Source organism: Bufo bufo, chromosome 3 (assembly GCF_905171765.1).
Source record: "Bufo bufo chromosome 3, aBufBuf1.1, whole genome shotgun sequence".
NCBI classification, from domain to species: Eukaryota; Metazoa; Chordata; class Amphibia; order Anura; family Bufonidae; genus Bufo; species Bufo bufo.
In genome coordinates, this window is record NC_053391.1 from 661555776 (window position 1) to 661571003 (window position 15228).

The 15228-nt window shown below is 44.8% G+C and overlaps 1 protein-coding gene across 1 annotated transcript in view; it reads left to right on the forward strand.

Annotated features, from left to right (window-relative positions):
- CCDC82 (coiled-coil domain containing 82) overlaps positions 1–2121 on the forward strand; it is a 63214-nt gene extending 61093 nt beyond the window's left edge. Inside the window, exon 8 of the mRNA XM_040426305.1 lies at positions 1719–2121. Coding sequence (XP_040282239.1) covers positions 1719–1796 — 78 coding nt within the window. The 3' untranslated portion in view covers positions 1797–2121. The remainder of the gene's footprint in view (positions 1–1718) is intronic.
- Positions 2122–15228: the final 13107 nt, after the last annotated feature.

Below are 15228 nucleotides of genomic sequence, written 5' to 3' on the forward strand. Positions count from 1 at the left end.
CCTTTAAGCATCTTTAAAACCTCCTGTTTCAGAAAACTCTTGACATGTCCTAGACAGAAATTATCTATGACATCGCTCTCCGAGGATCAGCTTAGCAGAGCCGAACACAGCCAAAGTGGCACAGCGCTCTGCGGAGGGCCTCTAACCTTCATCTCAGTGAACAGTGGAGGAATCCTGATCCGAAGCCTCACCGAACAAAACTTCTGAAGTGTTATTATGGCATGTGAGCAGTTTTATGAATATCGCCTGTCCACAGGATAGACCGGTGGGGGTCCAAGCACTGGGACCCTCCACGGTCATGCTTGTACTCTGCTATCTCCGGCAGAGAGGTAAATGGAGCTGCAGGTCCTTTCGTTTTGCGGTTACATTCTCGTGATCGATGGGGCTTCCCAGCAGCCAGACACCCAACCGATCTCATAGTGGCCGTCAATAAGAACGTAATGCACACTCCACTGTCCGAGGACAAACTGAGCACGGCCAAAGGGACACAGCCCTCAGCTGAGGGTTTCTGCCCCCGCAGTTCAGCGACCGGTGGAGGACTCAAAGTGATGAGTTCAGCAATCCGGTGCAAGCTTGGTTCATCTTGAGTTACTTACTTGTGATCAGTGGGAGTCCCAGCAGTCCAACCCTCTTCAATCTAATAGTTATCCCCTATCCTGTGAATAGGGGATCACTTCATCTAACAGATATACCCTTTTTAAATGGGTTATGCCAGGCTTGTAAAAGGATGAAAAACAGACATCATATAGTACATGACTACTAAAACCAGCCCTGTACCTTTCATGGATCCAGAGATCTCCACATTCATTGCTCCAGTTGTTCTGCTAGATTCTATTCAGGCTAGCAGCTCAGAGGGTGTGTCCTTTCTGTTGTAGCTATTTCTCTATAAGGCTCCATTCACACGTCCGTGGTGTGTTGCGGACCCACAACACACCCGCCCGGCACCCCTCTAGAAATGCCTATTCTTGTCCGCAAGCTGCTGACAAGAATAGGACATGTTCTATTTTTTGCGGACCTGAAGATCGGGGCCGCGCTCCGCAAATGCAGATGCTGACAGCACACTGTGTGCTGTCCGCATCCATTCCGTCCCCATAGAAAATGAATGGGTCCGCACCCGTTCCGCAAAATTGCGGAACGAATGCGGACGTGTGAATGGAGCCTAACTGACACAGCTTCTAACAGAAGATATGACTGGTGACAGTTGCAGATTTAAACTGAGCATGTGCGACCACCTAGTAAGGTGGACAAGAAATTAGGAAAAGAACAAACAGCAGGTGGCGCTATACAGATACTTTTTATTGAATAACTCAGTACTTTTGCTAAATTTTTAATCACATGCAATTACAGAAGTATTCAGATCCAGGTGCTGGTTTGAAAAATGTAGAATATTATTAGTGGGACAACCCCTTTAATAATGTTCAGAGCAGGGGTCAGCGACCTCCGACCCTCCAGCTGTTGTACAATTCCCAGCATCCACTGACTTCTATGGGCGTTCAGAGAACAGTTGCATGTATGTGCATGCTGGGAGTTGTAGTTTCACAGCAGCTGGAGACCCAGAGGTTGCTGACCCATGGTTTAGAGGGTATTAAAGCCCTTTAAACGATAAAATATCTCCCAACACAAAGCCGTGTGTTTCGTATATTACATTTATAACGTGACTCCATTGAAAGTGATTGTGACAGTTTCCGCTCATCAGCTCGCTTTATGTTTTCTTCTAGGAACTGCAGTGTCTTGAAGGTTACTTGAATGAAGCAGATGACTTCCAGGAAGAAGACAAGGAATCGCTGTTAAGTTAAATTACAAGTCTGAAAACCCTGCAAAGACGTATCGCCTCCAGCTGTTCTGTGTATATAGACGATGAATGTATTTTCTATAGGCCGCCATATGTTTTAATCAGTCATTGACTTATGCTGCTTCCTTCCTGACCAGCGCAGATCATCTCCAAGACATGACACCGCTAATGTGTTGAAAATATTTTACCGCTCAGATGAAAAGTCAACTTTTTTTCCCCTTATAAACAGCGCCACTCTAGTCCATGGGGGTATAGGGTATTGCAGCTTGGTCACTATCAAGTCAATGTATAATACCAGACACAACCAAACAATGGACAGGTTAAAAAAAAAGCGGACTTTTTTTTTTATCCTAAGGGACCCTTTTAAGTTTTAAACGTAATCTATAAATCTGTAATATTCTTAAAGCATATTTTTTAAAAATTGGTTTGGTGTGTGCTCTGTTCTTTCTTCAAATCAAGACTTGCCATTGTATAAACGTCCATGTTTCCATCCCATCCCCCCCCCCCCCCCCCCCCCATCCCTCATGGTCATTTTTTTTAGTGGTGGGAAAGACTATTCACTATACAGCAGCTTGGATGTCTGGCTTATTGTCATTTGTATGTAGGTCCATTCAAGTTCATTGTGAAATGAGTTATGACATTTTCACAAGTGCTGCCATCTAGTGGCCGTACAAGCTCCCGCACAGTCATCTCACTTTACAGCTTACAGTGAAATTGCCCCTGTTTTAGGGCTCATGCCCACGACTGTTGGCTGTTTTGCAGTCTGCGAATTACAGATCCGCAAAACACGGTTACCAGCCGTGTGTATTCCGCATTTTGCAGAACGGAATGGCCAGCCCCTAATAGAACAGTCCTATCCTTGCCTGTAAAACCGACGATAATAGGACATGTTCTATTTTTTTGCTGAGCTGCGGAATGACATACGGATGCGGACAGAACACAGCTGTGATATCCGCATCTTTTGCGGCCCCATTGAAGTGAATAGGTCTGCATCAAAAAATGTGGATCAGATCTGGACAAAAAATACTATTGTGTGCATGGAGCCTTAGGTAGATGATAGGCTATTAAAGAGATTTTTATACTGATGGCCTACCCTCTGGATAGGTCATCAGTATCTGATCGGTGGGGGTCCGACACCCGGGACCCCTGCCGATCAGCTGTTTGAAAAGGCATCGGCACTCGCAGTAGCGCTGCAGCCTTCTCTCAGCTTACCAAGCGCCGTACATTGTATAGCGGCTGTACTTGGTATCGCAGCTCAGCACCATTCACTTCACTGGGGCTGAGCTGCACCTAGGCGACGTGACCAATACTATACAAAACTGCATTCAGACCCGACACAGGAGCAGTGTTCCCTTCATGCCTCCGCTCAGGACCTCTGCAGGCCCGCTCACCGCCGCAGCCCGGACTTCATGTAATGGTGTATGCTTGTTCCGTACTCTGGGGAAGCCCACCACAGCAATGCACTCAATTTTCACTGTGTGCATTGCTGTGGTGGGTGGCCCTAGAACTCGGAACAGGCACCCACCATACTGCCCACAGCGCCCTTAACGTCCTGACGTTATCCAGTGTCAGGATGTTCCTGTGCGGTGCTCCAAGCTGGCCCCATCTCCTTCCTCATGCGCTGCTGCTACTGGAAGATGAGAACATGTGCAAAAGAGGAGGGGACGGCATCTTCTTAGACCTAGCCCCCGGCCAAAGTGTTGAAGTGGCGTCCGAGATCTCCAAGAGCCAAGTAATTGTAAGTTTACCGTGCCACACAATATACAGTATACCTCTACACTGTGACACACAATATACAGTATACCTCTACACTGTGCCACACAATATACAGTATACCTCTACACTCTGCCACATAATATACAGTATACCTCTACACTGTGCCCCACAATGTACAGTACACCTCTACACTGTGCCACACAATATACAGTATACCTCTACACTGTGCCACACAATATACAGTATACCTCTACACTGTGCCACACAATATACAGTATACCGCTACACTGTGCCACACAATATACAGTATACCTCTACACTCTGCCACATAATATACAGTATACCTCTACACTGTGCCCCACAATGTACAGTACACCTCTACACTGTGCCACACAATATACAGTATACCTCTACACTGTGCCACACAATATACAGTATACCTCTACACTGTGCCACACAATATACAGTATACCGCTACACTGTGCCACACAATATACAGTATACCGCTACACTGTGCCACACAATATACAGTATACCGCTACACTGTGCCACACAATATACAGTATACCGCTACACTGTGCCCCGCAATATACAGTATACCTCTACACTGTGCCACACAATATACAGTATACCTCTACACTGTGCCACACAATATACAGTATACCTCTACACTGTGCCACACAATATACAGTATACCGCTACACTGTGCCACACAATATACAGTATACCTCTACACTGTGCCACACAATATACAGTATACCTCTACACCGTGCCACACAATATACAGTATACCTCTACACTGTGACACACAATATACAGTATACCTCTACACTGTGCCACATAATATACAGTATACCTCTACACTGTGCCCCACAATATACAGTATACCTCTACACTGTTCCATACAATATACAGTATACCTCTACACTGTGCCACATAATATACAGTATACCTCTACACTGTGCCCCACAATATACAGTATACCTCTACACTGTGCCCCACAATATACAGTATACCTCTACACTGTGCCACACAATATACAGTATACCGCTACACTGTGCCACACAATATACAGTATACCTCTACACTGTGCCACACAATATACAGTATACCGCTACACTGTTCCACACAATATACAGTATACCTCTACACTGTGCCACACAATATACAGTATACCGCTACACTGTGCCCCACAATATACAGTATACCGCTACACTGTTCCACACAATATACAGTATACCGCTACACTGTTCCACACAATATACAGTATACCTCTACACTGTGCCACACAATATACAGTATACCTCTACACTGCCACACAATATACAGTATACCGCTACACTGTGCCCCACAATATACAGTATACCGCTACACTGTTCCACACAATATACAGTATACCTCTACACTGTGCCACACAATATACAGTATACCGCTACACCGTGTAGGGGTTATACTGTATATTGTACAGCATGACGCAGGGGTTATATTGTCCAGCATGGTGTAACCTCTATATTTTTGCTGTACAGTGGAATCCCCCCAATAACGAGACAAGGCTCCGTGTTGAGGGTCAAGCAGTGGTCTGACTGTACTTCACGTACAGCCTCTTTTATTCATAAACCACAAACATAGTACGGCCCACAGGGGTTTGAAATACAACCAATCAGTAATTTACAACACATACAATGTAACTACAGCAACCAATCGTTCACGCCCCCAGAGGACCAGAATGAAGACTGTGACATAGGACAAATACAACATATCCCCACAATGCATCATAGTCTCCTCCTCTCTGTCCCGGAGACAACCTGAGGAGCAATCCAATTATCTCTGAGGACAAAGGGAGATCGCCAATACACATGTGAGGACAACAGAACAGACATCACCATTTAAACACACAATGGGACAATGGCACAATAGAAACACACCCAGCATTTTCCTCCCAAGCTGACAAGTTACACTTATTATAAATTGTTACAACTTTGTGAGTTTACATTGGCCATACATATAACTTACATCAATTTAAACAGTATAACTTGGGGACAAACCTATCCAAAATTCACTTGAATAGGTTCAGGGGTTTAAAAGTTAGTATATGGCCCATAATCCAGGGGCAAGAGGCCAGCAGCCAGTCCTCTCCAAAACCCAGTGGCGAGGTTGGTTTCGCCACATACAGTATACATTATAATCCCTGCACCATGCCGTACAATATACACAATCCCACAGTGTAGGTGTTATACGGTATATTATACGGCACGGTGTATGAATCCTACTAAAACTTAACTTTTATATTAGTCATTCGTTAAAATAAGTCCCACAAATTAATTGTAGATGACTGCATGCGATAAATCTGACATATGCACAAACATACAAATATACGAAAGTACAGGGCACTGAGTACACAGATAAGAATACAGTATAAACCTTGTATTTCAGTCACCACTCACGGTTTGATGTATAAAATATTCATGATATTGTGGAGATTTTGGTGCCCAGGCAGATGAACGTATATGCTGAGAGGTAGTCCTATTGGATCTGCAGGTGTAGCTTTATCCGCTGTAAATATGGTCCAAAAATGGGTTATTTCGTTACTAGCTCTCTTCATAAAAAATAGGGCGAATAAGTGGGAGATGTATCCCTAACAGACTATTTGAACCCTGCCTGAAAGAGCTATGAACTAAGTATACAGACATGTAGAGCGGCGCCCGGGGATCTCACTGCACTTACTATTATCCCCGGGCGCCGCTCCGTTCTCCCGCTATGCCCTCCGGTATCTCCGCTCACTAAGTTATAGTAGGCGGAGATTCCAGTCACTAAGTTATGGTAGGCGGAGTCTGCCCTTGTTCTGCTGTAGCGCTGGCCAATCGCAGCGCAGAGCTCACAGCCTGGGAGGTTATTTTCTCCCAGGCTGTGAGCTCTGCAATGTGATTGGCCAGCGCTACAGAAGAACAAGGGCAGACTCCGCCTACCATAACTTAGGGAACGGAGATACCGGAGGACATAGCGGGAGAACGGAGCGGCGCCCGGGGATAATAGTAAGTGCAGTGAGATCCCCGGGCGCTGCTCCACATGTCTGTATAGTTAGTTCATAGTGTAATAATCGGTGAAAGGTCCTCTTTAACCGCCTCACGTCCGCCCATAGACTATAAACGTCCTATGGGTGGACGTCTATTTCTGACAGCACGTTTTAGAACATCCTGTCAGAAATAGCAGCTGCACGCTAATCGTGCAGCTGCTGATCGGGTTGCCCGCTGTCAGTGACAGCAGGGCAACCCTAAGACAAGGCAGGGACAGTGCCCAGGTGTCCCTGCCTTCACGATCGCTGCACACACAGCGCTCACCGAGCGCTGTGTCTGCAGAGAAGGAAGCGCTGTGCGCTTCCTGTTCCGGCCCGGCGGTCATGTGACCGCCGTGACCGGAGTGTGCAGGAGCTGTGTGAGGTCTCTCAGAGACCTCGATCAGCCCTGCTGTGAGGCTGTACAGCGCTGGATTGCTGCTGTACAGCCTCTATAGGGGTGCATTTGTCCTGTAACTGGGGCTACTATCTCAGCCCCAGTTACAGGAGAAATCAACTGTGAAAAAAAAAGAAAAAGTGAAGCAAATGTCCCCCAGAGGTCTTGTATGACCTTATGGGGGACGAAAAGTGTAAAAAAAAATAAAAAAAATAAAGGGTTGAAAAAATAAAAAAAAATAAAGTTTGACATGTAAAAAAAAAAAAGTTCCCAAGTAAGGAATAAAAAAAAAAAAAAAAAAAATAGAAAAAATAAAATAAAATAGACATATTAGGTATCGCCGCGTCCGTAAAAACCAGCTCTATAAAAGTATCACATGACCTAACCCCTCGGGTGAACACCGTAAAAAAAAAAAAAAAAAAACTGTGTCAAAACAAGCAATTTTTGTCACCTTGCATCACAAAAGGTGCAACACCAAGTGATCAAAAATGCGTATGTCCCACAAAATAGTACCAATAAAACCGTCACCTCATCCCGCAAAAAATGAGCCCCTACATAAGAAAATCTCTCAAAAAATAAAAAAACTATAGCTCTCAGAACATGGACACATTAAAACATAATTTTTTTGTTTCAAAAATGCTATTATTGTGTAAAACTTTAATAAATGAGAAAAAGTATACATATTAGGTATCGCCACGTCCGTAACAATCTGCTCTATAAAAATGTCACTTGACTGAACCCCTCAGGTGAACGCTGTAAAAATAAATAAATAGAAACTGTGCTAAAACAACCAATTTTTTGGTCACCTTGCCCCATAAAGTGTTATAATGAATGATCAAAAAATCATATGTACCCAAAAATAGTACTAATAAAACTGGCACCTTATCCCCTAGTTTCCAAAATGGGGTCACTTCTTGGGAGTTTCTACTGTAAGGGTGCATCAGGGGGCTTCAAATGGGACATGGCATCTAAAAACCATGTGGAGTTCCTTTTCTTCTGCGCCCTGCCGTGTGCCCATACAGCAGTTTATGACCACATGTGGGGTGTTTCTGTAAACCGCAGAATCTGGGTAATAAATATTGAGTTTTGTTTGGCTGTTAACCATCGATGTGTTAAAGAAAAAAATTGATTAAAATGGAAAATCTGCCAAAAAAGTGAAATTTAAAAATTTGATCTCCATTTTCCTTTAATTCTTGTGGAACGCCTAAAGGGTTAACAAAGTTTGTAAAATCGGTTTTGAATACCTTGAGGGGTGTAGTTTCTACAATGGGGTCATTTATGGGGGTATCCACTATGTAGGCCCCACAAAGTGACTTCAGACCTGAACTGGTCCTTATAAAGTGGATTTTGGCAATTTTCTTAAAAATTTGAAGAATTCCTTCTAAACTTCTAAGCCTTCTAACGTCCTAAAAAAATAAAATGACATTTCAAAAATGATGCCAACATAAAGTAGACATATGGGGAATGTTAAATAATAAATATTTTATGAGGTATCACTTTCTGTTTTAAAAGCAGAGAAATTTAAATTTAGAAAAATTGAGAATTTTTCAAATTTTTGGGTAAATTTGGGATTTTTTCATAAATAAAGGTGAAATATTTTGACTCAAATTTATGACTATCATGAAGTACAATGTGTCACGAGAAAACAATCTCTGAATGTCTTGGATAAATAAAGGCGTTCCAAAGTTATTACCACATAAAGTGAGATATGTCCGTTTTGCTAAATTTGGCCTGGTCAGGAAGGGGCAAAGGGCCCAGATGGGAAGTGGTTAAAGGGAGTCTGTCACCTATCTGACCGGTTTTAAACAGGTGACATTGTTCAGTGGGGCACAAAGACATGACACAGATGTTACCCGTGCTTAGCTCTTCAGATGCTTCAAATCGCCCAAAAAGTCGTTTTTATCATATGCTAATGAGCCGTTGTAAGTACCAGTGGCGGAGAGTTTTCTGTAAGTGCCCAAGTTCCCCCGCCTCACTCGCACCTAACTCCCCCCCTCAGTAAGCTCAGGCCAGCCCTGTGACATCATATTTCCCTATAGGCTGTTGCCCACTGTGGGCAGAGGGACAGGGATATGGATTGCGCATGCACTAGTTACTGGCGTGAAATTGGCGCATGCGCACTGCATATCTCTGTGCTTCTGACCACAGTGGGCAGAACACTGCGCATGCCCGGGCCCGGCAGTGATGCGCGAACAGCCCATAGGGAAATATGATGTCACAGAGCCACAGGGCTGGCCTGAGCTTACTGAGTGGCGGAGTGAGGCGGGGGAACTTGGGCACTTTCAGAAAACTCTCCGCCCCTTGGCACTTGCGACGGCAAACGACTTTTTGGGCGATTTGAAGCATCAGAAGAACTAAACACGGGTAACATCTGTGTCATGTCTTTGTGCCCCACTGAACAATGTGATCGGTTTGAAACCGGTCAGGTAGGTGACAGACTCCCTTTAAAGGGAACCTGTCATCAACGTTATGCTGATCTCACTGAGGGCAGCATAAAATAGTGACAGAAATGCTGATGTCAGCGGTGTGTCACTCATGAGCTAAAAGTAAGTGGTTGCCGAGAACCAACATCATAATCATTGCAGCACAAGCCTAGAAAAGAGTCACATCTACTTAAGGCCTCATGCACAGTTGTTTTTCTCGGCCTCCATTCCGTTTTTTTTTGCAGGTAGAATGGGGACTTATTAATTTCAATGGGTCAGCAAAAAAATGCTGATAGTTCATCCGTTTGTGTTCCGCATCCGTTGTCCGTGTTTCCCTTCAGCAAAAAAAATAGTGCATGTCCTACTTTTTTCACATTTGCAGACAAGGATAGGCATTTATTACAAGGGATCTGTGGAAAAAAAAACGGATCCTCCAAAAAAACATATGCTGCATCCGTTTTTTTGGGCGGACGCAAGAAACAACTGTCGTGTGCATGAGGCCTAAGAGTCATGGTTAGGCTACATTCACACGACCGTAAGTGTTTTGCGGATCCGCAAAGAAAAACGGATTACATCCGTATGCCATCCGTTTTTTTTTTTGCGGATCCATTATAACAATGCCTAAAACGGACAAGAATAGGACATGTTCTATTTTTTTGGTGTGCTGTCCGCCTTTTTTGCGGACCCATTGAAATGAATGGGTCGGCATCCTATCTGCAAAAAAAACGGACGGACACGGTAACAAACAACGTTTGTGTGCATGTAGCCTTATTCCTAATCTCCTGCTCTCTCGCCCATCTGCTGACGATTGGCAGTTCTCTCCTAGAGAGAGAAAGGGAGAAAACTAGGTAGAAGACGTCAGTCATCAGCAGGTGGGCAGGAAGTCATGAATAACCAGGACTCTTCTCAGGTGGCCGGGACTCTTTTCCAGGCCCAGTCTGTAATGATTGTGATGTTGGTTCTCGGCAACCACTTACTTTTTACTTATAAATGACAGATCACTGAAATCAACTCACCTGTCTCTACTTTACAAGTTTCAGTTCTCCCACCTCTGTCACCTCCCTCCAACTCTTGATTGACAGGGCCAGGCAGCGTGTTCGCATCCTCCTGCCGGTCCCGAGTGCATGGTAAATCTAGCGTCTGCACCGTGCCGTTCAGTATTCGGCCGTTCAGGAGGCTCGCTGGCTGCCGACTTCCTTACAGCGCCTGCGCTGAATAGTGAACGCCGCAGGCGCGAGATTTACCATGCGCTCAGGGCCGGCAGGAGGATGCGAACAATGCCTGGCCCTGTCAATCAAGACTTGGAGGGAGGTGACAGAGGTGGGAGAACTGAGCCTCTAGGAGCAGGAGCAATGTCAGCCAGTTTAATTTAGGTATTTCTGGTGACCGAAACCCTATAAAGGATATAAAGGAATTGGCACTGAATCTGTGGTGGAACTTAAAAAACTAACCCTCACCCATAATTACTTTTCATTTTGTGAAAGCATGCACCTACAGACACCAGTACAGCAATGGGGAGCAAAATGGCACCACCATATTCAAATCTGTTTATTTCCAAGCTTGAAGGTGACTCCCTGTCCTCCCGCCTCATCAACCCTCTGGCCGAGTATCGTTACATTGATGTAGATTATCTAGACTGGACCTGAACAACTAAAAACATACCAAGAACGCATCAATCAGTTTCATCCCACAATCAATTTAAAGGGAACCTGTCACCAGGATTTTGGGTATAGAGCTGAGGACATGGGTTACTAGATGGCCGCTAGCACATCCGCAATACCCAGTCCCCATAGCTCTGTGTGCTTTCATTGTGTAAAAAAAACTATTTGATACATATGCAAATTAACCAGAGATGTGTCCTGTATGTGAGATGAGTCGGGGACAGGTTCATTTGCATATATATCAAATCTGTTTTTTTTACACAATAAAAGCACACAGAGCTATGGGGACTGGGTATTGCGGATGTGCTAGCGGCCATCTAGCAGCCCATGTCCTCAGCTCTATACACAAAATCCCGGTGACAGGTTCTCTCAACTACTCCTTTACTAAAATATACTTTTTAGACAATATCATCCAGAACAATAAAACAGAAACAACTTTTTTTTATCAGAGACCAACTGGCCATACAACATACCTCAGATGGGACAGTTTGGGACAAATGTCCTACTGGGGGTCTCTACGTTGGTGAAATCGGTCAAAAATTTAGAACAAACTCATCGCCACACAATAAAAGAGAAAGGAAAGATTTGCCTGTACCTAAACACTTTTGCAGTCCTGACCACAACATCACAGACATGAAAGTATTGATATTAAAAACGGAATTTCAAATCTCAGAACAGGAGAATCTGGGAATACAAGTTCATAATGACCTTTGACACACTCCGATCAGGAATAAACGTGTCTCATGGATTTATGTCCTTCTACTTCTCTTAAGGAATGTGGCCCTCAGACCTCTTGGGTTCATCGCATTCATGGTCTGGATATCTATAAAATGACAATAAAACTTTCACACTCCTTATCTGTAATCCTTATCCATAAGAGCTCCAACAATTTACTGCCACAACTGTTTGTTTCCTTCTCCACAGATTGATCTGCTTGACATCACTTGTCTCATCTACCTCATTATTCCTATGTACTTTGGTGTATAAGAGGCCCATGTAGCCTCGGAAGCTTGCAATTGTGTCATCATCTCTGGATTTACACAGGACGATTCTGCAGCCGATTGTCGGGAAGGAAGTGTTCAGTGAAGGAGATGTATTTACATGCAGAGATCTCCTTCACGTTATGAGGATGAGGGAACTCTATTGCGAACCCTTGTCTTCAAACAGATCCATGGTCAGCAGATCAGTGTTTAGACCACACGATCTGCTGCCCAGAAATTATGGTCGGTGGTACCTGCATGAACGACAGGATCGCCCGAAGAACGTGTTTTTCGCTCGTTCATCGGGTGATTGGCAGCCCATTTACACAGGCTGATTGTCAGGAACGACCATTTCCGATAATCTGGACGATTATTGGCTTGTGTAAATGCTGCTTAGAGTTAGCAACCACTGAAGAATAAAACTTTTTTTTAGCCCCTTTAATAGCCGCACTCCTTGCCTTGCCTGGATAAACAATAAAGAGTCCTAGGACTCTAGTGAGTGGCTTTCATTCTACTGATTGGTGGGGTTTCCGAGGAGCTGACTACCCCCCTCCCCCCGATCATACATTGGCAGCAGGACATGAAATAGCACTCAAGTGCGAACACCACAGAGTTTTATACACTGTTGATTCCCCTTTAAGGCCTCATGCACATGACCATATATATATAGTTTGCGGACTGCAAATTGTAGATCTAAAAAATACGTATACCGTCCGTGTTGCACCTGCATTTTTTTGTGGCCAAGTATATAGGACATGTTCTATCTTTTTGCAAAACGGACATACAGATGCAGAAAGCACACAGATCCTCCGTCCACTCTGCAAAAAGAATATGTCCGCAAAATGTAGACCATGGACCAAAAAACATGCGGACGGCACACAGACTGCATCTGTATTTTGCATATCTGCAATTTGCAGACCTCGAAATAGATATGGGCATGTGCATAAGGCCTAAGCATAACAGAGTGGAGGGGGGTGGTCTTTCCAATATGAACTTCCTCCAACAAGAAAAAGTAATCCAAAAGGATCCTTATCTTTCTCTACATCAGTCTTTGGGAGAACCTCATTAGATGGTGGGTGGCGGGTTCAGCTGATATTCATGTAATATCTGTGACTGTCTTGAATGGGTTTTCCAGGACTTTCAGTGCCTTGCATAAGTATTCACCCCCTTGACTTTTTTTTTTTTTTGTATTTTGGTGCCTCACAATCACAGCTCCAAGTCGCTTTGGATAAGTCTCTATGAGCAGTCGCCACATCTTACCACTGGGATTTTTGCCCATTCCTCCTTGCAAAACTGCTCCAGCTCCTATGTACAGATACTGCAGTCTCTGCTGTGGAACTCTGCGGCTCCTCCAGGGTTACCTTAGTTCTCTGTACTGGCTCTCTGATTAATGCCCTCCTTGCCCGGTCCGTGAGTTTTGGTGGGCGGCCGTCTCTCGGCAGGTTTGCTGTTGTGCCATGTTCTTTCCATTTGGTTATGATAGATTTGATGCTGCTCCTGGGGATCATCAAAGATTTAGATTTTTTTTATAACCTAAGGCCCCTTGCAGATGAACGTCGTGGATTAGGTCCGGATGCGCTGCAGGTGCGTTCCGGGAAAATCGCACGATTCTGCAAGCAAGTTCAGTGAGTTTTTTCTGCATTCCGTTTTCAATTGCGTTCCGTTGTTCATTTTTTTCCGCACGAGTGAAATGCGTTTTAATGTGTTTTTCACGGGCATGATAAAAAACAGAATTTTTACTAACAACATCTCTTAGCAACCATCCGTGAAAATTGCATCCGCACTTGCTTGCAGATGCAATGCATTTTTCAGGCAGACCCATTCACTTCTATAGGGCCAGCTGTCACGGCGGACAGGATGCAAGATACACAGAATGTCAACAAACAAGTGTTTAGGCAAGAAGCTGGGGATAAAGGTCACCTCCTGACAAATCCCTACCAGCTCTCCCTAGACTTCTATGCCCACGCTCAGACCCTGAAGGTGGGAATGAACGTGTCCTCGTGCCTAGGCTGAAGATTGCCTAAAATCCCTAAGATGGTGAAAGGGGGAAAGAGGCAGCCTGCTCCCTCAGATCTGGAGGGGGCAGGCGTCCCTCTAACAGCCTAGACAGACAACCACAAGATAAACAAAACCAACTTATCTTTCTGAGCAGGAACAGCAAATCCTTCCTTCATCTGAGCCAGACAAAAGCTATAACCCGCACAGGACACTGGGAGTGGGCGTAATTTAAACTCAAACCAACGGCCCAACCCAGCGCACCTGAAGGGAGGCGGATATAGCTCAACTCCAAAACAAAGGGCTACACACCTGCTGCTAACCTGGCAGACCTCCGCACATAGCCTGAGCAGGGCATGACAGTACCCCCCCTTCTACGGGTGACATCCGGACACCCCGGCCCAACTTTATCCGGGTGAGATCTGTTAAAAGCCCTCACCAGTCGGCTGGCAATAGCATCCACAGCCGGAACCCACATCCTCTCCTCAGGGCCGTATCCCCTCCAGTGTACCAGGTACTGAAGGGAACCCCGAAGAACTCTTGAGTCCAGATCCCTGGAGATCTCGAACTCTAAATTTCCATCAACCAGAACAGGGGGAGGAGGCAATGGCGATGGTTTCACCAGTTTCACATATTTCTTCAGTAAAGACTTGTGGAACACATCATGGATCCTCCAAGTCTGTGGAAGATCCAGACGAAACGCTACTGGATTGACCACCGCACATATTTTGTAAGGTCCAATAAATCTTGGACCCAGTTTCCAAGATGGTACTCTCAGTTTAATATTTTTAGTAGATAACCACACCAGATCACCCACACACAGGTCCGGACCAGTCATACGTCTCTTGTCAGCCATTCGCTTATACCACTCACCCATCTTCTCCAAATTCACTTGGATCCTCCGCCAGATAGAAGACAAGGCAGAATAAAATCTCTCCTCCTCTGGCATCCCAGAGGAACTAGTCCCAGAAAAGGTACCAAACTGAGGATAAAAACCGTATGCGACTTACCCGTGGTTATTCAAAGCAAACTCTGCTAGGGACAAGAATGAGGACCAGTCCTCCTGATTCTCAGCCACAAAATTTAACCTGGTAAAGAACAGTGACCATCTGGCCTGTCTAGGATTCAGAAGCTTGGCAGATTGCAGGTAAGCCAAATTCTTATGATCCGTATATACTGTAACGGGATGAGATGCCACCTCCAACCAGTGAC